This window comes from Aulonocara stuartgranti, assembly GCF_965226115.1.
Source record: "Aulonocara stuartgranti genome assembly, chromosome: 10".
Taxonomy (NCBI): domain Eukaryota; kingdom Metazoa; phylum Chordata; class Actinopteri; order Cichliformes; family Cichlidae; genus Aulonocara; species Aulonocara stuartgranti.
Window position 1 is genome coordinate 22900538 of NC_138946.1, and position 27951 is coordinate 22928488.

Consider the following 27951-nt stretch of genomic DNA (forward strand, 5'->3'; position numbering starts at 1 on the left):
CCACGATCATAGATGGTACAGTCCGCATGCAGTTCGGAGTTGTTGCTGAGGAGGTTCCACTGTTCCGCACATACTGTTAGATTGGCATGCATCCTACGCTTTGGTCCTGTGGTAGAAGGCTCCACGGCTTTTGAAAATGTTACCGTCTTCTCAAAGGAGTTACTTCAGACAGCAGAGGAAGGTTGCATTATTCCTCCTTTTGTTCAGTATTACAGGTGAGTGCTGATTTTGTGTGTGTGGTGATTTTTGGGGGGTCCTACCAACGTTACAGAGAAGTTTTGTGAGGAGCCTGCGTGAGTGTCTCGCGCATCACGGATAAATTTCAGTCGGCAAAACTAGCTGCCGCCGCGTGCTTATTTGAAGCCGCAAGTCTAGCAAGTTTAGCCGGTGGCATTTAAAGCCCCAAACTTGGTTACAAGTTCACTCCGACGCCTCGGGAGTAGTAGCTAGCCAGCGCCACCACAGCGGATGCTGGTGCGAACCCGGGCTGCCATAGAAACAGTCCGGAGAAACCGCCGAGGAGCGCGAGCGGTGATAGTCAGTCAGATATACCGTCCGCTACACAGCCTACACTTAGGTCACTGCAGACTCAGTGGCAGCCATATTAGCTCCCGAAACAGTTTCTGTTAAAGTAACATGATGCAGTGAAGTATGTCACGCCAGCTGCTCGTGCAGAAATGTTGAGGAACTTCAAGTCGTGTCACCAGAGAGGACAATGCTAGCGCAGCACTCCCCCCGCCCCCCTCATCATCAGGTCGGGATGAGGGTCAGCCACCATGTGCCTGCAGAGGAGCCTGAGCTCATTATGGTTTAATCAGGGAGTGGGGAGTTTCCTGACTCCACCCTGAAGCACGCCAACTTTGTGCTAAGTGTTGACTCAAAAGCACGAATATGACAGTGTAGCTCTAACCCTGCCTCTAAACTGCTTTAATGAAGTATGATGCTAAAACTATCTGAACAAAATATACTTTTTTTTTTCCAGTTGAACATCTATAATTAAATCTTTGTCATGCCCAAGAATAATGATGAGCTGCAGCCAGGTATCCCGAGCTAGAGTGAATCAGAGCAAGCACTTTACTTCACTCAGCAATCTTTCCATATCTAAAGGGCCATGAGACTGACTAAACGCATCAACAAAGTAGATGTATACACTGCTTAGAGGGGGGAACAAAAAAGCAGGTACACATGCCACTGTAGGCTACCTGTGTGGACACACCAGCACCATATCCCTGTTTTGATAGCAGAGGGACTCTCTTGTAGTTTTGCAAGCAGACCAAAGAAAGCTCTGGTCTCCTACACTACACCAAAACACAGTGAAGCTCCATAACTCTCTAAAGACCTGACATGAGTTTACTGACTCACTCTAAGACTGCGGTACATTTCAATGAGAAGGTTGACCTTGTCTTTGTTGAATGCAAAATAGATGCATATACATTTATGGCTAATAATGTTTAGGCCTTAAAGGGAAATAAACATAAAATATGATGAATAAAAATAAAAAGTAACCAGACCTATCATAGATGTCATAACAACATGTGGAGCAGAAGTGTTAAGTACAAGTTCAGCAACAGGTCTGGTGCTATGTGTTTGAAAAAATACACCAAGAGTCATGTATGGAAATCAGGCTTTCTCTTGTAGTTTTGTAGAAAAATAATGTTTTTGTGACTGGAATATGGATTGGGCATATACTGATTTCAGTAAAACAGACTCTTTGCCTTTACTGTGGGCTAGTCACACCTCTGAAGGCACATTCCGAGGTAGGACCCCACAATCAAGATAATTTGTGCTTGAGCTTCAGATAATCGGGTTCAACAGCCAAAATCATCATGCCAACTATTCTGCAAAGCTTCCAGAACAAACAGGAGGCCTCAAACTTAGCTTAGCACCTCAGAGAGAGGCATGTGGGCATATCACAGAGTGGTCACATAAATTTTAAACTTGTAACAATGTGCTGTCATCAACATGTTGTGATTCTGAAACAGTTACTTTTATTGTGTGGGAACTGCGGCTGTAGCCATCAGTTGCAGCAATGCTCTGCACAGTTTTCACCATGACTAATGATGTGTCCCATTTGACTTGGATATCAGAGATGGGAGTGACACCACTCCAGAGTTGAACATGTTCCTGTAGTAAAAAGCAAGGGAAAACGGCAACATAGAGCCATTCATGCATCACTAGCCATACCCAGTGGGTTGATGCCATAAGGCAAATGCAGAAACCCGGGTTCAAAGTCAACCTTGAGATTATGTACTGCCCATCTTCTGCTGGGTGTTTCTTTCCTGCCTTCTCTTCACTGGCCTATCACAATAAAGGCTCAAAGCACAAAAAATGTATATCAAAAATAAAATTCTAACTGGAAATTCAGAAATTTTGACTTCAAATGGCACACACAATAGGTTTATCTGTGCTTTGTTTATTTATCTTTTATTTATTTTTTTTTAGGGTGAGCAAAGTGCTTCTCATAATTATTAGGCAACTGCCATTATTATGTGTATGTGTTTGAATATGGTGTTTATGGCAGCATTTTCAAGTTTAATATTCAAGGTTTCAGTTTAATTGTGGTGTTGGATTTGTACAGGCAACATAAAAATGTAACTTTACAAGACATTCTCCAAACGTTCTCCTGGAGTTAAAAGAAAAACACTGCAACATGCACACAAAGATTAGCTCAGTGTTGAACTTGAATAGCTCCTGCTGATTCACCACTGATGGACAGCCATTTTAAGACGGAGTCATTTGAAGTAAGAAGTTGATGTGACTATGGGTTAAGATCAGCTTATTAAACAGGTGTTTAATGCACTCATGTCCCTCTCTACAAAACTGGATTTCCATCTTCAGTTCTATAACCATCACCTATTATATTGTGATTTCCACTTTTAACAAGACATGGTGTCCTGTACCAAGATATTGCTGCCACACATGTAATGCCCAATAAAGTGAGAATGAGTAGCAGAATGTCCCACGGGAGCAGTGTGTCCTTGATGCCAGGATATCTATAATCTGTTTTCTGCTCTGTGTCAATGAGAGACTGTGTTGAATTTGCAAAGCAAACTGAAAGTGTCTGAAGATTCTGCTCTTTCTGAGGATTTAAGGATTGCAAGATCAAAAAAAAACACTTTCTTTTGGCTGTCTGAGAGCATCAAAAGGAGAGGGAAGGAATCGCTATTATGTGAAGATAGACTTCACATAAGATTTGATAGACTTTCTCTTCACTTTTTTTTTTTCTTTTTTTACTCCGAGTTGGAGAAAACGAGGGCACGCTTATGTAAGGTTGTCGTCATGTCACGAATAAAAATTTAATGCAGTCGCTATACCTCTCCATTACACATTCAGTGCAGGAAAAGTGCTGCTTTCTTCCTTCACTATGCCTTCATTCATGCAATTTAGTCAAGTCATTCAAAAGCTTGTACAACGAGCTTTCTTTTAACTCCAGGAAAAGGTTTGTTTACAGTGTGCTGTACTGTAGTTACAGTCTGGCATTTCACACAATGTATTAATCAATATTGATATTTATTTCTAAACCTTGTTGTGGTGACATGCATCTCGTGTCAAATTAAATGGCTTTCCCTTGTTTCGAAGATGCTCTGTTTGGGGGAACTTTCTAATTAATTTGAGCATCTGAACGAATAGCAAACATTTGCTGTGGGGTATTCTTTTATGTTCTGAACAGCTTTTCCTCCCTTGAGGAAGTTGTTAACTGTGTGTTAGGCGAAATAGGGCATACGCCTGTTTTAGAGTAGCTCGCCTGCTGATGGTTGGTTTGCAGTCATCCTTATCCATCTTGTATTTGTAATTTTTTCTTATTTGCATAAACATGTGGTGCCTTCCATTTGTGAATAAGCTCAGTATGCTTGTAGAAAGGAATAGACATAGCTTACAGTCACGCTTTTAATGAATCATTTTACTCTCTCCAGAGTAGTGTAGCATTGTTTGACAGAAAACTGGCTTCAGATGGCAGCAAACCTCCATGTAATGAGCTTAATGGTAATGATTAAATCATAGTAATATTTGAAAGCAATATGAAAATGTTGTTAGTTTCTTAATACGAGTAGATAAATAATTCACAAATGTTTGAGCTTCGATGAGATAATGTCATTTTGTATCTGTCAGCCATAAAAGGCTGATGGGGTATTGTCGTCACCCAAGTTTGTGAATGCAATAACTCGAATGTGGCGACGTAGAATTTTCAAATTGATGCCATAGGTCTTTCTAATAAAAATCTCAGATGAGTTTAAACCTCAGTGACATCGATCTCAAGGTTAACGGTCAAGATTTCTGAAATTCTTGTGAATACATTAACTCAAGAACAAAGTCATGTAGGATTTTCAAACTGATACAGTAAGTGCATCTATTAAAGATCTTGGACAATTTTAAATCTCAGTGAAATCTTGTGGATGTGATAACTTGAGAAAAACGTAGGACTTTGAGACTGATAACATAGGAGACTGAGGGGTAGCGCTGGCAGTCACCAGTATTTTTCCATTATATTTATCCTGAGTATTGATGCACCAGTTCCAGCAGGTTTTCTTGGTCTATTACATACACAGACACACACACACACACACCATGCTGCCCTCTCACTGACTCTTGGTGCGATTCTTTTCAAGTGACTTGTTCCATTCTCTCCAGTCAACTAGCAGTATGTTAAACAGATGGCAAACAGAGTCTCTCCAAATGGTTTTGATTGATAAATAAAACAGAAGGAGCGCTGTTTGGAAAATTTTGGACTTTGAGGGAAATAAACACAGGGAGACAAACGAGCCGTTACACAAATGTTGCTACAGAGCAGTGCTCGCCAGAAGGTTTCAGAACCCATTATTTTAGCGCCTGAAGAACCAACACGTGGACCTGATTGCAACCGAGGGTCAGTGACATAGGCCCTAAATTATATCAGGATATTTCTGATGACAAGGAAAAGTGTAAGCAAATTCATTTTCCATTTTGTTTCCAAAGCGAAACTCTCATTGATGACACACTTCCTAGTTTAAAGTGTTCATAGCATATTAAAGTTCTTAAATTGCCTGTCAGTTCCCCTACTTTACATGTCATCCTGTTTCTCGAATATAGCTACATATCTATGTTTTCAGCCAAAAGTGCAAACAAAGAAACGCTAAGGGCACAACAATCTATACTGCAGTTTGTAAGGTAGATTATTCTATGTCATAATGACAAAGTCACATTATAAGCAACTTAACTTTGATTACAAGAGTCGTCTGTCATCTGGAAGTCCTAATGATTAACTTGTAATTAAATGAATCTTAAATTTTAGTGAAAACTAGAAAAACTGATAAATAAGTACAGTGTTGTTACACAACTCAAAGGGCTCCAGTGACGGTAACATTAGAAAACAGATATTTGCTTCTCATATTGTAGGGGTAGGAAAAATTCCTTGGGCTGTGCCAGTATTTGCGGACATGGCCTTTTTGAGGGAGATTGGTCAGAGACGGAGCTATTTTTTGGCAAAACAACAATAGAATATTTGAAGTCTGTTGCCAAGCAGCGCAGCAGGTTTTGATTTATGATGATGTCTTCCTGCTGGCAGCTTGTTGCAATTAGCGTAGTTGAAGGCATTGGCAGTCCTGCAGTGTTGTGTTTATTTATTTTTTATTTTTAAACCAGTAATTCCTCTTTTTTGTACAGGAATCCTGATGGTGCATTTCCTTCCCCTGTGTTTTATATGACTTCTCTCTTGCTTTTCCTCACGCTCAGCTTTCTCTTCTCTCATCGATGATGTCATCATGTTAGCATATCTCTTCCCTTCACCGTTTCCTTTTTTTTTCCTTTCCATTTCCTCCTTCTCTCCCTGCCCGGTCGCAGTCTGTTGTCTTCATATTTCTTTGACCTTCCATAACACAACACTGAGCTCCTGCTTTCAAGACATGCCACATTTCTGACAAGCGCAGGTGACAGAGTGCATGGGTTAGTTATATTTGGACAAAACGCATACAGGCAGCCTGCTTTGAAGTCCTGAATTCAGGTCAGGAGGAGGAACACTGTAGAGACAAAACAAACTCATCAATGGGAACACTGAATCACACAGTAAACTGTATTATTTGTTGAAGATCCGAGTGTCTGCTGTGGTAGGATCAAGTTTGGATTCTAGTCTGATACCCACAGATGTCAGATAGTTCTGTATAGATATTAAATTGATTTTTTTTTTTTAACTAGTAAAGCCAGAAGTAACACCAGAAATACCCTCTTCTCAATGGAGGTATGATAGTATTTTTGAATTCCCACATAGTTTGAGCACAATGGCTCTGGATTCTGTACTCATTTGTTTTTCCGTCTTTAGTTGCTTGAAGTTTCGCCAGTTAAGAATTCAAAAACAACACAAAAATAGTTATTAATAGCTAGTACCATTGGGTTCATCAAATAGCTGCACCTCTGACTGGCCAAAAAGGTTGGACTCCCAGGACACTTCAGCAGGTGTCCTTAAACCCTTGTTTACAAATTAACAAGGTGATTTGTATATCAGTGTTATTTTGTGTGTCTCTTTGGCAGGTGTGTGGTGCAGCCAGGTGGTGGTGCCTAAAAGAGTGAGTGCCGTGCTGGGGAAGAATGTGACATTAGAATGCAGGGTGGAGGTTGGCACAAACCTTACTCTTACTCAGAGTTCCTGGGAGCGCCGTCTGCCTTCAGGCTCTGTCACAGTGGCTGTGTACAACCCGGAGTTTGGCACCTCCATCCCTCCAGAATTCATCCATCGTTTGTATTTCCGCTCACCCTCCTCCCATGATGCCACCATCGTACTGGAAAACGTGGGCTTTGCTGATGTCGGGATCTATACCTGTAAGGTAGCCACATTTCCTCTGGGAAATACTCAAGCATCCACCACAGTCAGTGTACTTGGTAAGTGTGTGTCTTCATTTGATATACTTTTCTTGAGAAAACACTGGCTTTCCTTTAGGCGGTTTTTGGTAGAGATAAAATAATTAGATCAATTATTCAGTTTTTATGTTTCTGTCCAAATCTTTTTGGGAGGAAAGTTTGTTTTTTGATCTTTAATATTTATGCTCTTTTGTGTTCAAATGTTCAATGTAGGTAATGTGTCCTCCCTCGTGCGTGAACAAATGCTGTACTCTACAAAATGTGCAATCATGTATTGAATACACTGAAAAGGTCCAGAAAAAGACAGAAAAAACGAATTTAGTCAGCATCTACTCCTGATGCTTGCATAGAAAGCTTTTATGTGCAGGTTAAATCTTGTGTTTCTAGTTTTGTGTTGCATTTATAAAACAAATTGTCATGTCTTGTGATATTATTTAACAGAATAGTACTTTATGTATGTTTGCTGTTGCCATTATTATAGTGAAGTGAATAGAAGCCAACAAACGTAAAACAGAAATCCACAGGATCATCATAGATCGTCCTCCAATATATCACACATTGCAGAATTGCGGTCTTTTGAGAGTCATTTAATTAGTTACTCTGCGTTCTCAATGCCTAGAGTGTTCTTTGTTTTCACAGAACAGATCACAGGTCTAGCTGCTAACATTAACTTGGACAAAAAGGAATAAAATGCAATTAATTAAGCAGGAAAAATATCAGTGTACTGTAAACATTTGAAACTCAGTAAAGCAACCTCAAAGTCTTTACTGTTGTCTCTGTTGATTCTGTTTTCACTCTTGTTAATAACAGTGGAGCCGAAGGTTTACGTGTCTGCTGGTTCAACTGCACTGATTGATGGTGGCAATGAAACTGTGGTCGCTACTTGCATCGCTGAGCGAGCCAGACCACCTGCTGAAGTGTCCTGGGAGTCCAACCTTTTTGGCCAGTCAGAGGTGCAGCTATTTGATGAACCCAATGGTACTACCAACACACAAGTGCGTTACATCTGGCAGCCTACACGTCATGTTCAGGGCAACACACTCACTTGCGTGGTCCGCCACCCAGCTCTGCAGAATGACTTCAGGATCCCCTACCAGCTCAATGTGCAGTGTAAGTGCCTTGTGAGTGATTGGTGTGGGCTAACAAATTAAAAACTGAAAGAATAATAAATATGTGAAGAATGTGTTTAATAATTCTGTTCCTGCCAGAGTTAGTAAGTTAGTAAGAGAAGATTTTGTGCTGTAAGATTGCGATAATCATTAAACCAGTTACCCATTGCACTTGTGGTGTCACAGCTTCACTAAATTTAAAAAAAAAAAAACACAAACTCCAAAAAGCTGATTATGTTTTAATATTCGTTGTCTAGAAAGTGTTCTCTTCCAGTCAAATCCCATAGATGCCACAGTAAATGTACTCAGCGTAGTACAGCTATTTCGCTACGTAACATGTGCTACCAACTTAGGAAAAGAGTAAAGTGACCACCTCCAAAGTCTTTGTTTGACAGATACTTTTTTTTTTCTTTGCTCTGATTTACTGCTTTGTGACATATGGTAACTATAAAGGATTTTCTGCTCATTCACTGAATGCAACAGTGGAAAAAATGTGGCAACAATTTTTACATGTAACAAAATCTTTTACTTTGTAATAGTATATTTGTGTGAAACAAATGCATACCAGCAGAAGAGCCAGGGTGGTGCAGATGACTTCTCAGAAACCTTGTGAGCACCTTAATGAATATATTTGTGCAATGTCAACACAATATTTCAGTTACATTATTTTCATAATGAATGTGCAAATGAAAATGGTAAACCGGTAAAAATGGGGGGGACACTGTTTCATGGTTGCAGTTGTGTAGTGTTGATGGTTCTTTTAGGATTGTGAAAAACGTTGCAATATACAAGCACTCATGAATGTTTGCTTCTCTCTGCAGATTATGTTTATAGATTATCTAGCATCTTAGTGCATATTTGCAAGCTTATGTCTTTAGCCCATTACTGACCTCAGACTCTCTATAATGCTTCAGACAAACCAGGAAAATGGTTGTACTTGGAGCACTGTTCTCTAAGGCCATTTACTGTGTCTGGCCATTTTGTGGTCATGTCACATAATTGCTTTTCTCTCTCTTCAGTTGCTCCTGATATCTCCGTCGTTGGGTATGATGGAGACTGGTACGTAGGCCGGGAAAATGTTCAAATGACGTGCAAAGCCAACGCTAACCCGCCAGCTCATCACTTCAGATGGATCAGGTATGAGTATCCGTATGTCTGTGTGTAACGTTTACGGTTTGTCTGGGATTGAAATTGACCCAGCGGGCCAATTGCTGATCGAGCTAGGTTGTATTATACTCTGATATTTTAGTAAGAGAGCTTTACATTTGATATAAAATAAACAGTAAAATGAAGGTTTTCACATCCTTGAAATAATTTTCAAATGATAATTTATTATGCTTTCCTCATGAAATGTCCCAATCAATTGTGTGTCCCTCTGCGTGTCTTAAGGTTTCTGTCTCTTGTGTGTCACAGGTTGGACAGAGAGATGCCTGAAGGGGTGGAAATGATAAACAGCACTTTGCTTTTCCTGCGTCCCCTCCAGCGGAATGACTCTGGCGTTTACAGGTGTGAGGTTGCCAATGACATCAACCTCCGCAGTCGGGATGTGCGTATTCTCATACAAGGTGAGCAGAGTATACACACCGGAACAAAGCTGACTCCTAGTGCCTTCTCTTCCCTTAGGAAGCATTGTGCATGTTTGCACGTCATAGAGGGTATCGGTGCCTGTGTCGTTGTCCTTCAAACTGAAATGTGACACTATCACTCTCGCTCGTTCTGTACATACTGACAGTTTATCAAGTAATCACCCATGGTACACTGTGTTCATACTGATATTAATACATTTGGTCTTAATTGCATGCTTATTAGGCTTGATTAACATTACGCCTCCAGATGTTCAAAAGAGAGTTCCTGGGCCAAACAGCTGCAAATAATTTTGGCCTCTTCAGACCACAGTGCGCTGCCTCTGCTCTGTCCTGCTGGCTTGGCATCTGAGTGCGTCGTGTCTCTCTGTTGTGAATGATGAGCATGTTCCTTTGGTTTCACAAAATCTGTCTTGCCAGTGGAAGCTCTCTTTCTGAATGAAGTTCTGATTATGATGTGATTTCCTTTTTCATCACTCTCTCGCCTCCTTTCTGTGTTTCTTTTATTCCTGCATGTGTCATGCAGTGAGAGGCAAAAGCCTGCAGCCTCACTGTGAGATGATGTCCCAGATTCATAAAACATTAACTAGTTCTTTTCAACTCCTATTTATTATTTATCATTCATATTTCATTTTCCTTTGAGAGACCTGTACGGGTGTTCACAAGCTTATGCATGTTGGTGTACCCTCCATTGTGCACGCATGCGTGCGTGTGTGTGTGTGTCGTGTTGTGGGTGTACTCATCAGTTCACTCTTCATGGAGTTGTACATTTCACATACTTGGAGACCACAGACCTCCGGGTTCATGTGTTTGCTCTTTCAGATGTGAATCTTTGCCTCACATCTGGCCTGGCACCAGGGTTAAAGTGGCAGAGCAATTTTGCAGCACCATTAAAGCTTTTAGACTCAGATTTTTTCCATTACTCTAGCTTCTTATAATTATAGCCTTTGGCTTGTCTGTTTGTGGATAAAAACCACTAATCCATTACATTTTAAGGTTGGTGTTCTATTCGTGGAATAGTGAAAGTTTATACTTGAAAAGTGGGGTCTTAAATGTATGTTCTTGATCATTTAAAACATATACCCAAAATAATCTGCTTATACCATTGATAACCCCTACAGACTGCAGAATTTTAAGGACATCACTGGTACTGTTTGGTGTTTCTTATCATGTAGTCAAGTCACTTGTTTCTCTCTGCATGTAGAAAATGTGCTGAGCTGCCATCAGCATGTGCAAATACTTTGAAGTTACAAATTGATTGAGGGGACAACAGGGACAAAGCCTGTTGTCATATTTTATTTTATTTTTTAGTTTAAATTAATACAGAAGTAGCTGAAAACATGACCTGATCCTTTTAGACAGTTTCTAAAGACTTTGATTTATGATAGAGATAAATCCATAAAAGTGTTTTCAATGGGTTTTTTAATTTAGCAAAAATACCCAAAGTTGTAGCCTATGAAAAACAAAGTGTTGAACACATGGCATGGCCTGATTTGCCCAAAGTAAAAGAATGCACATTAACTTAAAGATTTTAAGTAACAGTTTGAGCCATGTCAGGTCTGCTATCGCTGTCACCTGCTTTTTTCCTTTTTTGATCACAAGAGAATAGCTGTTATGTTGTGGTGTCTCGTTGAACTTTACAGAGATCTAGTGCTATGATTTTTGGGTACATACAAACTAACTCTTAGGTACAGTAAACTCAATCCCAATAAACTCCATTTCAAGTGGAATGGAGTATGTAAGCACAGCATACTACACCACATAGAAACACAGTGCAGTGTGGTGGTGACATTGCTGGACATCTGTGTGCATTCCTGTTTTTCTGCGGTCAAAGAAACAAAGCAAACTCAATCATGCAGAATTTACTCTACAATGCACTCATTTTTCAAATAAGCATAGTAAGAATGAGAATTCGGCTGTCCATGTTGGCAGAGAGTATGCTTTTATTGTTAAGAGCATCTGAAAAGACATTACTGAAAATCAGAGTATGCTTAACAATACACATAGTGAGGATATAGTGATTAGGACAGGTTTTTAGATCCAACTTTTCTCATTAATCCATCATCTAATAGGTGAGGCCATTGTTCTCTGTGATACAATTTTATATTTACTTACTAATCTGTAACAGTGGGAATATGCAAACCTGATTCTGCTATAGTTTTAGATGTTTTAGTCAACCTCTTCCTTCTTAGCAAAATGTAGTTGGCATTGACATTCTGCTTCTGTCTTTCACTCTTTATCCCCCCCTCACCCTCCTTCCTTCCATTAGATCCTCCCACCATGCCTTCCACCATTACCACTCCTGTCCTAACTGGCTTCTCCTCCACTTTTGTGGATGATAAGGGCCACGTCCTTCTGAGCTCCCCCACACTTGAAGCCCTTCCCGAAAGTAATCTTGGTTCCATAGTGGGTGGGGCCGTGGGAGGGGCCTTATTCCTCTTGCTGCTGCTGTCTCTGGTTGGTGTGTGTTACCTACGGAAGCAGCAGACCTTTCATGGGAACTACTACACCAAGCAGTACCTGGGCCCAAATGATCTCCAGAAAGCTCCCACTCAGCACGAACTCCATCCTACCAAAGCTGGCAGCAGATCTCAGCATCGGGACCATGATCGAGAGGAGTGGGGCGACCGCCAGCTGAAGCAGGAGCGGGACCGCCGCCACCATAGTGACTATAACGGAGAAGAGTATCCTGTTAATGGGTACACTAGGGCAATGAGGGAGAGCAGGCGCCACAGTCATCAACAGAATCACCATCATGAACACACACAGTATTCTAGTCCACAGCAGGCCAGATGTGTCAGATACCCTCATTCACCCAAACTACAGGGAAACGGCTCCCCCTACATGTCAGACGACTGCTACGATAGCGGGCCCGACGGTGATTATGTATCTCATAAAGATGGCTCAGTCATTTCACGCAGGGAGTGGTATGTTTGACAAGGTACCTAGTTCTGCAGGAACGAAAAAATGCAACATGAGTTGGAAAGTTTTGTTTATCAAATTAGGGGAAAACACATTATTTTCTTCTGTATGCACACACAGCATCTCTGTGTGTTTTGTAGTTAACATGTTTTTTTTTTTTTTTTTTTTTTTTCTTTTCAAGCGTCCTGGATGACACTTGAGATGTAATGTATACATTTCTGTTTTGAGTGTGGGCAGCCTGTGGACGGTGCGTGTGCGGACTAACAAAAGAGCCGATGTATGTGTTGTCTCAGCCTTACAACATGGACTGCTACAGCTGATTGAGTATAACTAATGTGTTACTGAGCAGAAGCCCCGGTGGCTTTAAGATCACGCACGATTGTCTGAGAGAAGAGTTTTTTTTCACAAACTCTGCCTTTTGTGTTCATGTTGCTTGTACTCATTTGTTTAAATGAACTCTGGCCTCTTAGTGCAATTAGATGATGTCATGTAGTTATTGCAGGTAAATCCATAAAATTCAGATGGTCATTTTTCTTCAGTAAGACACAGCTGAGCCGCCGTACATCAGTTTATTTAAAACAGGATTTGTCTTCCTGAGAAATCTGAATTCCATTTTGACTAATTACCTAAACACACTCTTGGTCATAAGATTTATTGAACTGCTGTTTTTGCAGGATTTTGTAATGGATTGCTGAGTCATCAGACCTTTTTTGTTTTGTACTAAAATCTTAGGTAAATCGCAATGGAAGAACTGAGCTTGAGGAGTTGACCAGTAAGGTTTTGGCACATTTTGTGTAAACCTTGTGAGCGTTTCTCCTGCTTGTCCTCAGCTCGTCTTTTATCCCAGTGATGAGAGAGCAGGCAGGAGGGCTACATGAATGGGGCACAGTCTGCTGTGCCAGCACACTGGGTTTGTCATATCGGTCAAGCCTTGAAGCCTGGAAAAATATTTCTCTAGTTTATCATTTTTATTAGAACTTATGTAAGCTGCTGGTTTTTGGGAAGAGTTTCAGGTTAAACATTCCCTTTAGTTAACCACATTATCATGTTGTCTATCGGATGATAATGGATCTCTTTGAGAAGTTTAAGCCTGGCACTAAACCAGGACTCTTGGAATTTCAAGAGCGCCATCAGCAGGGGCATTGTTTAAAGAGGCTACTGTATGGGAGCCACCGTAAGCTGGCCTCTTAGTATTTTGTAGCACAGAGAAACCATGCAGCCAGTACACACTACCACACTCAACCACGTTGGACTGTTTGTCTACTGTGAGTAATCTATAGAAACAAGACATGACTGTGTCACAGATCTGTGACATGTATTGTTTGGAGTGTGCGGCCGCATGCTCAGATATTCACCATTTCATTTACGATTTAAACATTTGGTACTCAAAAAAAAATTTTTTTTTAAGTGTTATGTAGTTTTTGTAATGGCTGTGTTGTCACTTTCACCTGTGATTATCAGCACTTTTGACTAAACTCCACAGCACAGGAGTTGGAGACAATATTTTGTTGCCATCATCATTAAATCTTTAACACAGTTATCCTTTGAGTAGCTATTAAATGATAATGACACACCCTATGATTTTTCTTTTCCCCAAAAACATGTTTTATTCATTTAGAACCAGTCACCTTTTATTGCCAATCAGGACTCTCAAAAATCACATGCCATACCAAGAACTGTGATTAAACTGCGGAGAAAGCATTGTACGTGTTAGTGTCATTGGGCTCTGCAGCCCCAGTAGTTCAGGAATCAAACAAAGCTATAATGGATTTAAAGGTAAACTTAGGTTTTTGTAGAAACGTAAAAATTAGAGTATTTTGGCACATGTTCACCAGACTGCATGGAAGAGATCTGACTTTTCTTTCATATATACTAGATGTGAATACTTGCCAACTTTAGTAGTATGGTTACTTATACAGTATTTTCTGCCAGATGCCAAATCTTTGTTTAACTTGTGTATATATATGACGATGACAGTGTCTCACATTCGTATTACCGACTAGATAACAACTGATAATTAGCTTACTTAAATGACTAATGCATCACTGTTGTAAACGGGGGTTTTGTAGCCCGAAATGGGGGGGGGAGGAAGATGCTTTAACATTAGAGTAACAGTTGTCAAAATCGAAGCTAGTTAGGTTATAATGAACCTTCACAAATTCTGTCAGGGTGTGAATTTTGTGCAGTGGATCAGCTGCAGTTGTCGTCATGAGATTTGATAATGCGCCACTGTAACTATCAGTCTGAGACTCTGGCCCCTGACTGTGTTTCATGTTGTTTTTGAATGCTGTACAGTAGAAGTAATTTATAGACTGAAGGTGCACATTTCTATGACTTCCTGAAGGTTGAATCATGTTCACACTTCTGAAAACTGAGCATGTTTTCTTTTCGCGAAAGGTTTTAATTTGCACTAATTTCCTTGGTAGAAAGTAGTTGAAATGAAAAAGCATTTATAGGGGGGGGTCTGCACAGCTAGGTTGTAATTGAGAATGTGAGTCTTTGTAAATTGGATGACTCTTTAATGGAGGTGTCACGGAAATGTACAGTTGGTCATTTGTTAGCCCTGTAGCCTCATTTTGACTGAATAATTACATGTATTGGTCCGCTGCTGACACCTATTCAGTCTGCCCTTCTGGTCACTTTCACATAAATGCAGAAACTAACAGGAAGCACGGTAGCCTAAACCCTTGTTGTGTTTGCTCCTATGCACTAAAACGGAAATTCCTCTGATCGATAGACTTTTTTTGCTTGGCTCGTCAGTTTGAAGCCCTGCACTTGGATTAATGAAGTACAGTTTTACTGTGACATTTTGTATAGAGATCAGTCATCAATATCCTTACCTTGAGAAATGCCCTTCACTTTCTGTTGAGAAATACACACCTAGTGCCTTAGATATCTAGCAGAAATGTGTTTATCGTTTACCTGCATATGTAATGACCTGATGTGTCACCTCTGGGTTTTGATTTTCATTGCATTCTGTATTTTAGGAGGAATTCGTAGTGCCAAATTCACTCTTTCTGCCCTTTTGTGGCAGTGAAACGCAGTATGTTTCCGAACCTAAAGGCATTAAGAAACAAAAAAAAAAACAAAGCTTGAATACATCTGGATGTAAAATGACTTGCATCCTCTGTACTGTTCTGTCAGGGGTTTTGGTTTCTGTATAGCCACTGTTTTTTGTTTTTGTTTTTTTTATTCAGAGAAATGTATAATTACCTTCAGTCTCAAATTGTCAATGAAAAGCACCTTGCAGTCATGTTGTTTGGTTTGGTTTTTCAGGGGGTTTTTCTTTTTTTTGTGGGTTGTTTTTTGTATATACAGAAAATGTACATTTCTTGAACGAGGGAAAATATTTATGTCATCAAAAGCAGTCAAACATTATTTTGTCAATCTCTTTGAGATACTTTAGTTCAATAAAGCACCTTAGCACCTGTGAATTCTTTTTCTTTCTTTTATTCTCTGGAGGTTTTTGAGCTTCCTATTACTCAGACTGCTCAGTCTCAGCCTCTTTGTTCATCTATAAATGACATCATCTCTAGCGCCGTAACGCGTAATGCTGCATAACCTCCCCCCCCCCTACACACACACACACCTCAAATCCAGTATGCATATGTGGGACACCACAAATGATGTAATTCCCTTTTTTTTTTTTCCTTCCCCTCCTTCACTTCAACTGATCCTCATTACACTTTAATAACAAAGATTTCTTTCGGATGTTACCCTATTACGTTTGCCATCTGGTTAAATACTGATCAGTTGATCTCCAGTGGTATTCCTGTGGTCGGGGGAGACCCAGCACCTCATGTGCTCGAGGTTCCCTCATTAATAGTCCTAGTTTGCTTTGTTTCAGGACAGAAAGGCCCTGCGCTCCCCTGCAGCACCTCTCCTTTGTAAATCCACCACCTTCCCACCCCCATGTCTTTCTCCCACTGTCTACCAGCTGGTAAAATTAAACGCTGAGTGTTTCTGACTGGCCCAAAGTCCCTGCTCTCCAGCCCGTTGACTGTCCCCATGGCAACAAGCTCATCTGGAGCTGCTGATGGAGGCTGTCGTCCTACGAGCTCTACCTGGCCACACAAAGTAGGGGCCTGCGTGGAGCTCAGAGCTGGGCTGTGCTGTTGTGACAGCTCGTGCAGACAGACTGAAAATGGCCCATTACTCCCTGCAGCACTACACAGAGCTCTTCTGGCTTATAAGGACATATACAAGTGTGACTCAGTGTTGCGCTGGCACTCTAGGTCCTCAAGATGTACTTGCCATAAAAGTCTTCATCAGCTGACCTGTCTTGTCTCTTACAGATCTTATCATGGTCACAGCAGTTTCTCATCCTGACCTTGAAACAGGGCAGTGTGAAAACGCATGGGGAAGCAGCTCGGTGGCAGTAATGATGTCACCCCCCAATGCTTGAATTTGTTTGAGACACTCGTGCAGAAGATCAGCGGATTCGCTGCCTGCGACACAACAGTTTCCAAGGATACTTTTCATAAGACACAAAGGAGTGAGCGAACGTCTCAGGCAGCGCAGAGGGATGCAGCTCTGACAACTGTGAGTGAGGGGAGAGACTTTGATATTAACTCCCCAGCAGAGGTGGCATCACATTGTAACTATCACAAAAACTCAAAATACTGAAATGCTGCTCTAACCTCCCCCCCCATCGTTATTACACCAGCATCTGCTTCCCAGGGGGGTCTGTTGTCTAGGCAATAGTGTGACCCCTGAGCCTTAAGTATCGGTGGGAAGGGGGGCGGTGTTTGGCCAACTCGCTCTGTCTTACTTCTGTTTTGGCCAGAAAGGGTCCGTCTGAAACTGACCTCACTGATCAGCATGTGCTTCTGCTGGATTCACAGCAGCATTGTTTGTGTGATGAAGTGCTGAAGCGGGAGAGACTCGAGAAGGGACGGTAAAAAGCCGGATCCCAGTGTGGGGCAGTTGATCCACCACTAACACCAGTAATCCGAGGCCCACCACCCCTCCCCAGAATACATGGTATTTAAAACAATGAGGAGAAAATGTCAGGGCGGAACATGCAGGATTGTTTCTGAGTACAATTTGTCTCGATATGTCTTAGCTAGAAGCATGCACGAAACACTACCTTCGTTAATGAACTCCTACAGCTGCTCCATGCGTTGTGGCTTTAAAGCAGCCACCCTGTGCAGGTCCCCTGAAAATGTCTGTCACAAGGCATTAAAGCAGCCAGCTTGATGAACTACATTTTTAAAGGCGTTTTGATCAACTCGAGAGGCTCTTGACATAGTTCAGCAGCCATCAAAGGTAATCGAATGGTTATTAACCGTTAGAGGACGGCAGGAATGGAGGAGGCGGAAGAAGTGACTTTCGGGGGTGAGCTCAGAAATCCCAGCTTGTTCAATATGCATCATAATTGAACTGTTATTTAGATTTCTCATCTCAGCACATTGATTTTTTTTTTCTTCCCCTCTCAAGAGCTAAATCAAGGGGAATTGACCATTATGCTTATGCCTCCTCTGTCACCTTTTGTCCTTCAGTTCCTTTAGTGTCCTACATTTGGTTTTATACATTACTGCTGATTTGCCAAAGCTTGCTGTTTTGCGAGTTTAATGCATCCTAATCACGATTAATCCTTAATCCCCTCTGTGGACAGCATGGAGCATATGTTCTAACAAAGCTAATTCAACACTTTGATAATACTGTTACACACACACAAGACTGAGGTAAAGCAACGGATGGATTCAGTGTTTTAACCCTGACAGTGAATTTTTAGTGAGTAACAGAGTTTTTAAATGGCATTTTTATACCTCAGTTAAATTGCAAAAGCCCTTTCATGAATACCAATAATACAGGGCTGTCCAGTACAGACTCGGACACAGTAAAAGGCTACTGGGAGCAAAGTATCAGCACTTTTTTTTCATGGCCAGTAGTGTAGTTTCTTTTTTCTTTTGAAAAGAGAAACTGTCTTTGTAGCTGCTGGGAAATATACAGATGAGAAAACCATTATTAGTTTCCCTATGAAAACTAAACTAAAGTATTTCCCAAGTGTTGCTAAACACCTAATTCCAACATGCCACTAACACGCATGGGTCCTGAGCATTCCCACCCCATTCTTCTTTGGTGAATCTCTCAACCTCCTCCAGATTTGATTGTCTAACGGCATGGACCTTGGTTTTCAGTTCACCCCACAGATTTTCAGTTTAAGTCAGGGCTTTGTGCAGGCCAATCAGTACCATTTATTTTGGTCCTCTGGAGGTAGTTCTTCACCAGGAGTGACATGTTTTAGGCCACTGTGTTAGAAGACAAACTAATTAGCCAGATCCAGTTTTGCTGCTGACTGCTTGAGGTTTTCTTTTGAAATTGTCACACATCCATGTTTATTTAATCTTTCCACATCTTTCCAAAATCTTTCCACCTTGATGAGATTCCCAATTCCCGGCGCACTGACATGTCCCCCACAGTGTAATACTCCCACCACCGTGTTTAACTGTGGGAACGGCGATCTTTGAGTTGTACCCTTCTCCTCCTCTTATCTCTGTGGCCAAAGGGCTCTATTCATGTTTCAACTGACCAAAGATCATGCTTCCAGTATGCATAATCTTTCTCCAAGTAGTCCTTTAGCATACTTCAGTCTGGACTGAACAATAAAGGGTTAAAACCCTCAGTTTTAACTTGATTTTACAAAGTAAAATCAGATCATTGCACAGCTGTGGTTTGTGCAATGGCTCAATAAAAAGCTCAGTTTTGGGGAGCTTGTTATTGTGTGCAAATCTAAAAGTAGTAAAGGAGTGTGTCACAGATTTATGAAATTTATTTGTTTAACAAGACAAGTTGTAAGAAGTGCAATAATGCATTATGGTGGGCTTAACTGTTCCCATACTAGCCTACTAGCTTAATATTCAGCATGTAGAAATGACAGTGGTACCCATGTTAAAAATTCAAGGATGCTTGTTTCAGTTTGGAAGTGAATAAATAAAGAAATAAGCATATAATGAATACAAATTTGCAAGGCAGAGTTGGGAATCACAAAATTTCAACTTTCCGACTCAGATTTCAGAGTAAGTTGTCACCAACAGCCCAAACCTAACATATCTGAATTACTGAAATGACAAACAGCAAACAGCCATATTTAAAAGGCAGAAAGCATCAAAAGTTGTTATTTCAGTCTTTACTTCAAAGACAACTTCAACCTTCACAGCTGTTGAGATGGCTGGTAGTGTTTTAAACAAGAATTTGCTGGGTGGCTAAATAAAGGCTAATCAGGTAGGCTTCTCCAAACATTTTGCATGCGCGTGACTTAGAGCTCAATCAAATATAGTGAAGTAAAAACAAACAAAAAGGGGTGCCGACCTGCAAAGTGTAGGTCGGAGGGGTTTTGTTTTGTTTTGATTTCCTTTTTGAGCAGTGACATTTTTCTCCTGACTCTTTTTCTTTTTCTACAACTGTTTGATAATTGAGTTGATGCATGTGACAACCAATCACAGCTGAGCAGTCCTCTGGCTGACCCAATGTAGCACCAACCAAAGTGACAGCAGCAGTTTGGACTCTCATACTGTAGAGAAGTAGTGCTTCTAATTATAGTCAGATCTTTAATGTGGGCAGAATATTATCTCCATAAGATAAGTAAAATAAACTGGAACAACTTAGTTTACTCTCCTTACCTCTAGGTCTAAACTGCTGTTGCTCTACTCTAATTGTCTTTATGGGTTAAATGTTGTAAATTGGGACTATGAATGAGAATCTTTGAATCGACGCCTGACTGTGTGTACACTTTGATTCATTCACTGCCAGGATGTTAGTGGTCTGTCATCGTTGTGTTGTTGGTGGTATCCTGGACTGTTCTCTGTCCTCTCTGTCTCAGACCAGTCTCAAGCAGAGAGGTCAAACTCCATCACCGTGGCAGGAGCTGTGATGGGCGCAGTCCTCGCTCTCTTCCTCATCGTGGTCTTCATCATTGTGATCCACACCGCTCGCAAAGCCCAACCACCGGCCTTCACAGACAAAGTGTAAGTGGACCGAATTACTCATGTCGCATGCAGAACATGCTCAGCTGGTTAATTAATTGCATGATACAGTGTGAGGTGATGGGAGCCCACCGGTGGGTTCAGGGAGTAGCTCCTTCCTGCTGTGGAGAATGCTGCAGCGGTGTGCGCCCTGGAGCAGGGAGTCTGCGGGACAAGGTTGAGGGGTGGCGGATAATTGCTGTCTTGGCAGCAAGCCCTTGTCCTATTTTGTACAGTGCACCAGCACTCATGTTAATGTTAGAGCAAAGAAGAATAACTCTGAGGTTAAATTATTTACAGGAGGAGCTGGGTCACCCTCTGCCAGAGTCCCATGACCAACATTAAAATCTTTGTGTGTGTGCCTTCTTTGTTTTTTATACTCTAAGAAAACAGATCTGAGCAGCATCTTATACATGTTTTTTGCAGACAGAGATGAAGCCTGGGAGGTTTTGATTAACACTATTTTTGACTTTGAAGTTCATGTAGCATCTCAAAAGGTATGTTTAATGTGTCCAGCAGTGCTCACAAGCCTAATACCCCTTATATAAGAAACATTGTCGTGTACCTGTGGAGCATATCTGCAAGGTTGCATGCAGGCTGATCCTCTCATCCATCCCTGTTAGTGTATGATTCAGCATGAACACTCCACTCCAAGTATTTCTCAAGTTAGGCAGCTATAAGGGCTAAACGCAGTCCTGCAGTCTCTTTAATACTAGTGGTTTTATAGCCACTGCAAATATGTCAGTGACACACGGAAAAAGTGGCAGTAATTCAACAGGTTTGACCAGCCCACAACCCCCCACTCTCCTACCTCCGCTCCCCCCCCCCCCTTCCTGACACTATGACACCCCCCTTCTCCAACCCCTCTCTCAACAGCAGGACATCCTCCCCCCTCCTTCCAATCATCTCCCAGTGTCACAGTGGATCAGGTCAGGAGGCAACTGAGGAAGCTTCGCCCCAGGAAGGCAGCAGGCCCAGACAAGGTGTGTCCGAGGATGCTAAAGGCGTGTGCTGCTGAACTTGGAGAGCCGCTACAACAAGTCTTCAATCTCAGTCTGTGACTGGGGAGAGTGCCCGTCCTATGGAAGACATCCTGCATCGACCCGGGCCCCAAAAGGAACCGGCCCAATGAGCTGAATGACTTCCGACCGGTGGCACTGACGTCACATCTTATGAAGACTCTAGAGCGGCTCTTCCTCAACCTCCTCCGACCACAGGTACAACATCCCAGGACCCACTACAGTTCACATACAAGGCGGATGTCGGAGTGGAGGATGCCATCCTGTACCTCCTACATAGAGCCCACTCACACCTGGACAAGGGAAAAGGCGCGGTCAGGATCCTGTTTCTTGACTTTTCCAGTGCCTTTAATACCATCCGGCTCTGTATGCTCCATGAAAAATTGAACAGGATGGAGGTGGACCCCTGCCTGGTGGCTTGGATCTCCGACTACCTCACTGACAGACCACAGTACGTCAGGCTGAAGGACATCACGTTTGACACTGTGGTCAGCAGCACAGGAGCACCACAGGGAACTGTGCTGTCCCCTCTTCTCTTCACCCTGTACACCTCTGACTTCTGCTACAACTCTGAATTATGCCACATTCAGAAGTTTGCAGATGACACAGCCATCATGGGGTGTATCTGGGATGATCAGGAAGAGTACAGAAGTCTGGTGAGGAACTTCGTCACATGGAGTCACACAAACCACCTGCAACTCAACACCTCAAAGACTAAGGAACTGGTTGTGGACTTCGGGAGGTCCAGAGAAGGTCCACTGCCGGTTCAGATAGAGGGGGAGGAGGTGGAGGTGGTCAACAAGTACCTCGGGCTGTGGGTGGACAACAAACTGGACTGGTCATGCAACACAGAGTACCTGTATAAAAAAGCCCAAAGCCGACTGTACTTCGTCAGGAGGCTGAGGTCTTTTAACATCTGCAGGAAGCTCCTGAGGATATTTTACCAGTCAGTGGTTGCTGGAGTACTTTTCTATGCTGTGGTGTGCTGGGGGAGCAGCACAGCAAAGAAGGACTCATCCAGGCTGGAAAAACTGATCAGGAAAGCTAGCTCTGTGGTCAGCATGAAGCTGGACACTCTGGTGACAGTGGCAGAGAAAAGGACACTAAAAAAACTGCTGGACATTATGGACAATGCTGGGCGTCCTCTGCACACGGCCATAAACAACCAGAGGAGTCTGTTCAGTGACAGGTTGCTTCTCCCAAAGACAAGAACCAACAGACTTAAAAAACTCCTTTGTCCCACACGCCATCAAACTGTTTAACTCCTCTCTGGAGGGGAGAGGGAGGGGAAACAGGAGGACAAAGGAGGGAACAACTAAGCTGTAGTGCCTCTTCACTTCACTGTGCAATGCTTTTTATTAATAGTCAACGGTGCAATAGACTTCAATACTTGAAATGTGCAATTCCCTTGTATTCTTATTCCTATTTATTCTATTTATCCCTTTCGTATATTTTATTTATATATGTCTCTGTATTTATAGATGTGTATATATATAATATTCTGCTCACGTTCTGTAACTTCTGTCGGTGCTGTGCTTTTGGAAACCGAATTTCCCAGAGGAACCCACCCGAGGGATTAATGAAGTTTTATCTTATCTTATCTTAATTACCAGGACACAAGTATGTGTTCTGTCATCGTCCTAAATAAGAACACTCAGTCATTTGTTCCCTCAATCCAATTTTATTCTCCCATGTAAACATTTACATCCTAATTTCAGCGACTGCGTCGTCAGAAGAAATCTAGTGTACATGCTCCCAACTGCGCCTCAAAGGTGCGGCTTGAATAACGAACAACCCATCAGCCTCTGGGTGCAGGTTCAATGTATGTAGCCCGTGTGTCAGGCTGGTCAATGCCACGACAAACTTAGCATCTTAAGTGTGACCGTGGCTGGAAGTCCCAGTGGAACAAGGCGTGGGTAGGGGGAGGAGGAGGCTTCATCACCTCCTTCATCACACGCAGACGTGAGAGTAAGACGGCGGGTCAATGAGAAGCTCTGACTGTAATCGGTCACTTCGAATCCCAAATATGAAAGAGAGACTCGGCATTAAGTGACACACAGTGTTAGAAAATCGATGCCTGTCATGACGCTGTGTTGTGAATGGCTGAGGTTTGTTCTTAGGCTTCAGTTTAGCAGGCAGGGGGATTTCAGCCAGCGAGGGAGCGAGTCTGACTTCAGCGTCTTGCAGGGGTTTAGAGGAACAGCTGTCAGAAAATGTTCTAATTTACTCGTCCGCGTGGAAGTCCGTCACTTTCATACACCTGCTGTCATGTACACTGAGCCATCTTCATTTAATCATCTGTAATAATGGATTCCAGGGCTTCGAGGAATACCCTGTCTAGGACTATTAAACTGCAGGACTTGCAAGATGCATTTAAAAATAAAAAGAGAGGCAAAATTTCATCAAGTTTCAGACATGCAGTATCTGTACGGTGGCCCTCAGGTGCAAATAATAAAAACTATTTGACGAAACACACAAGACAAACACAACCACAGCAAAAGGCGAAAAAGTGCATCATCATTTTGTGATTTTTGTTTGTTTGTTTTTGTTGTTGTTGTTGTTTTCTGCCATGTTTTCTGAAATCTTATGCCTTTGTGTTGTTGTGTTTTGCACCTCAGGGCCTCTGTAGGCTCCGATGTTTTCCACAGAGCGTCTGTTTTTCATCGTCTCCGCCTAAAAAAATTCTCACATCTTTAAAGCTCTGCACATCAAGTTGATTTTGCTGCCTCTTCTGTTGTGAATCCATCTCAAAGTTTATCGCAGGATACCATAAACAACATCAATATGCCTCAGAAGGAACTCGTTATAGTGGCTGCCCTTCAAATTTGATCCAGTAAATTGATTTTGTACCGATTTTATCTATCGCTGATCGTTTTATTCTGTTTCTTTGCGAGTACAGTGTTTTTCCACTCTGAAATTTGTCTCCATTGACATTTCTTCTTCCCCTTTTTCTTCCTCTGAAGGATTGACCTTCCTCCGACACACAAGCCGCCTCCTCCCTACTCTGAGAGAGCACCGGCTGTTCCTCTGGGAGTCCACGCATCACAAGTGGCCTGGCTGTGTCAGGTAAAACCCCACTTTCTTTTTACAACCAGCTGAAAGTCACGTATGTGAATCATGACAGCTCTACACCACAATTATTAACACTGAATGAAGCGCACTGAGTCACAACAAGCAGCAGTAACAACGAGCTAACTCATGTCATAATCTGTTTATATTAAGCAGGAGACTCTTTGGCTTTATTAATTTAATATGTTGGAGAGTTTAATTTTTTATTTCCCTGTCCTTTTTTGGAGTCTCACACATTATAGAGGCCTAAAGGGTGACGATGATAGAAGATGATTTAGGTGATGATTTGGGTTTTTTTGCTTTTAATATACAGACTCGCAGGGCAGAGCACAGGCACGCGGTCACGGAGAGGCAGCACCCACCCACAGCAAGGCGGGGAGCCCAAAGCCCCACCCATCAGCGCTCCCGTCTGGAGTGGGTGTGTCATCAGAGTGGGACAGACCAGGTGTACATCAACCACCGTGAACACTACGTGTGAGGAACAGTTCCAATCGCAGTCCACCAATCACCCGGCAGTCACTCTGCCTGAGCAGCAGCGAGCTTATAGGCTTCACCTGATTCACAGAGCCATCAGTCCACAGAAGGAAGCGGTTGGTAGTGTATGAGGAAAGTGTCTCTCTATATGCAGGCTTTTTTTTCTCCTTAAAACATAAATCCTTTCTGCTGTACGCTGGCTGTCACCCGTAGACTGTACAAAGAAGGTGGACATTGTCATGTTAGCTCCTTTAAACCAAATCTCACAGTTGCAGGCAGATCTGAATATAAAGCTGAGGGACACTGCAAGCTCATACAGTAGAAACCTGTCAGTCACAAAGTAGGCTCACATTAAAGCGTTTATTTTTCATACAAATGGGGACTAAAATTTACACAAACAACGTTATTTAGTATCATCATAGATTGAAAAGTAGAGCCTAAAAACTCATCAGATAAGTGTTCACTGAGGGCTCAGCAGCTGCTTTCCCATAGACTTTTATGAAACCGGATTTCTTTTGAAATCACAGGCTTTCTTGCTGGCTGTTAAAAAGCATTTTTAACCCTGGCGTCCACATATGTGGACATCACATTTTGGGTTATTTAGACCAAAATACTACATTTTGCTCTACAAGGGCCTGATATCCACTTACGAGGACATTATACTGCTACTGTTCGATCGAAATTTTAAAGGAATATCCTCATATGTGGCTCTCATTTTTCTTAGAAACAAAAATAAGGCACTCCTAAAGACACTCCTCCAACGCAAAAGCTACATCCATCTTTCATATACAGTCTATGGTGACACACTCTTGTCTATACAGTAAATATGTAGCTATAGCCAGCAATCTGTTAGCTTAGCTTAGCACAAAATTAGAGATACTAGGGGGAAAAGGGCATTTCACAAAAGGTCCAACTATTCATTTAATTACCTTTTGTTATAAGTTCTCAGTGTGTATTACTTAGGGTACCGAAGTGCTTTAGAAGAACTAACTGCATCAGTTTATATGCCTATACATGAGTAAAAGTGGTTAGAGACTAGATTAATGTCAGAGTTAGCCTGCAAAAATAAAGTTTTCTTTTTTTTCTTTGTTGGAGAGCATAAATCCATATTCTCAGTCACATCACCAGACCAAACTGTGAGGTCCAGTGAGACTAAATATTCTAGCTGGCAACACAGACATAAAGGGATTAAAGTACTTCTATCGCAGCCCTGTGATGTGCGGTTGTAATGTTATGATGCTGTTCTTTTTTTAGGAACAAAACATGTAGATTTGTAATCCTGTGGAGACTTAACCTACCACAAATCAGGGAAACGACAATATGCAACAGTACAGATTACTGTTTTTTGGTTTCATGTGCACTGAAGAAAGATGCTTGCATTGTTTTTGTTAAACTAAAATAGATTACATAGTTCATAATCCTGTAGGATATACAGTGTCTGATTATTATTGTGAGGAGCCAGAGAAAGAATATTTTTAAAGTGCCATTAGAACATTTGGCAGGGGGGAGGGGATTCCCTGCTGATACGTGTATGCTGTAGTGCTCACATTCCTCCACTGTGACTAGATGGTTTTGAGCTATTTTTTTGACTGGCGTATGTATTAAAAGTGCATATTGTTGCCAAGTGTGTTCTCAGTTGGAAACATATCAAAACCACTTGAAAAGCTATAGGAATAGAAGAAAGAGTCTACTGAATTGCTGTGTGAAGACAGAACGCTCCAGATGAGGGTGTTCAGTGACCTTTTTAAAGTAAACACTCTGAGAGATGGAAGCTCTGAGTCACGACACGGGGAAACAAGAGAAGAAGTCCTTGAAGATTTGAAAAAGAGTTTGTAGTGACGAAAAGAGTTTGGTTTTATTTATTTTTTTAAGGGAAATAAAAATCATCTCAAGGTCACAGTCACATTGCAATTACTGTGACGCCCACATCAAAGAGAAAAGCTCTTATTATTACCGTGAGTCAATGATGTGGTGTTTGTGCTGTGGAAAGCCAGAGCTCACGTTGTAATGACACCACAGTGAGGGTGGAGATGTTTGAAAGAAATCAGTGATTTGTTTAGATCAGTCCTCGTGTTACGGGCTCCTGCGAAGACTTTCCTAGGGTAACACCTAGTGGACAAATGGGTCAGCGCAACCCCCGATAGAGCGTGTGCATCAATGAATACATAATGCGACCCTTGGCTGCTCCTTGTCAGAGAGAATTAAAACTTGGGTGGCTGCAGTCTTACTGTCGAGCCTGTTTACACAGTGGAAAACTGCTAACCCTTTGGCACAGACGTCGTTTTCACAGCACAAAACTACAAGCGATGGAATAAATGATGCATTAATTCCATTTAGATGTTTCTCTATCAGAGTCCTGGTGCTGTGATTGCTCCCGCCGTCATGTCTCACTGAGTGTTGTTACATTCTTTATAACACCAGCTGAAATATACACTATGAAAGAAGTTAGCTTAGGCAGTGGAGGAAAATTGATTAATTAAACACTACTGTGCAAAAGTGAAGAGTCACCCCTCCTTTCTTTATGTTTTGCTTCCTAGGAGCCAGACTTTCTTTTCATTTAAAAGTGATATTTAACAATGGATCTGATTTCAGAAGTTTTTCTCTGCTTCAGCTGATCCATCTGCTGTTCACTGAAGTCTCATCAGAAATGGTCTCAGTGGGGTGGGGTGTGGGGGGAGGCTGTCAAAAAGCCATTCTTAAGGAAGGGAAACAAGGAGAAAATGCTGACATATGGACTAAAAATCAGCTGCAACAGGTCTCTTGGACTGATCGATACTGAATAAAGTTGGTTTTACCAAATATTGACTTTCACGTTCAATGGAATTGTACAAACTGTTTTTGCCTTATATACTGTATTTTCATGTATACTTACTTAAACAAATAAACGAGGGGTTGAGCTCAAGAGTTTTGCATGGTACTGTTTGTGAAGGCACAGAGGAAACTCGTCTTTATTTGTAGTAAACAAGATTTTATTTGGGAG

The 27951-nt window shown here is 41.8% G+C and overlaps 1 protein-coding gene across 2 annotated transcripts; it reads left to right on the forward strand.

Moving 5' to 3' along the window:
- On the forward strand, positions 1-27873 carry nectin3b (nectin cell adhesion molecule 3b). Of its 2 annotated transcripts, XM_082548741.1 has the most exons (8): positions 1-215; positions 6502-6849; positions 7639-7938; positions 8957-9074; positions 9351-9502; positions 20268-20412; positions 24392-24494; positions 24811-27873. In XM_082548741.1, exons 1-8 carry the CDS (start codon positions 137-139, stop codon positions 24973-24975), a joined length of 1410 nt encoding a protein of 469 aa, XP_082404867.1. In that variant the 5' UTR covers positions 1-136; the 3' UTR covers positions 24976-27873. The 2 variants fall into 2 exon arrangements, with proteins under 2 accessions (XP_082404867.1, XP_082404866.1); XM_082548740.1 differs by lacking the exons at positions 20268-20412; positions 24392-24494; positions 24811-27873 and adding an exon at positions 11790-15876 and having other exon boundaries at positions 2-215.
- The last annotated feature ends 78 nt before the right edge of the window (positions 27874-27951 follow it).

Bases quoted from the DNA above. Each gene is read 5' to 3' on its own strand.
- nectin3b (XM_082548740.1), top strand. From the start codon at position 137: ATGTTACCGTCTTCTCAAAGGAGTTACTTCAGACAGCAGAGGAAGGTT. The intron at 216-6,501 runs GTGAGTGCTGAT...TCTCTTTGGCAG, and splicing joins CCTTTTGTTCAGTATTACAG to GTGTGTGGTGCAGCCAGGTG. The intron at 7,939-8,956 runs GTAAGTGCCTTG...CTCTCTCTTCAG, and splicing joins CTACCAGCTCAATGTGCAGT to TTGCTCCTGATATCTCCGTC.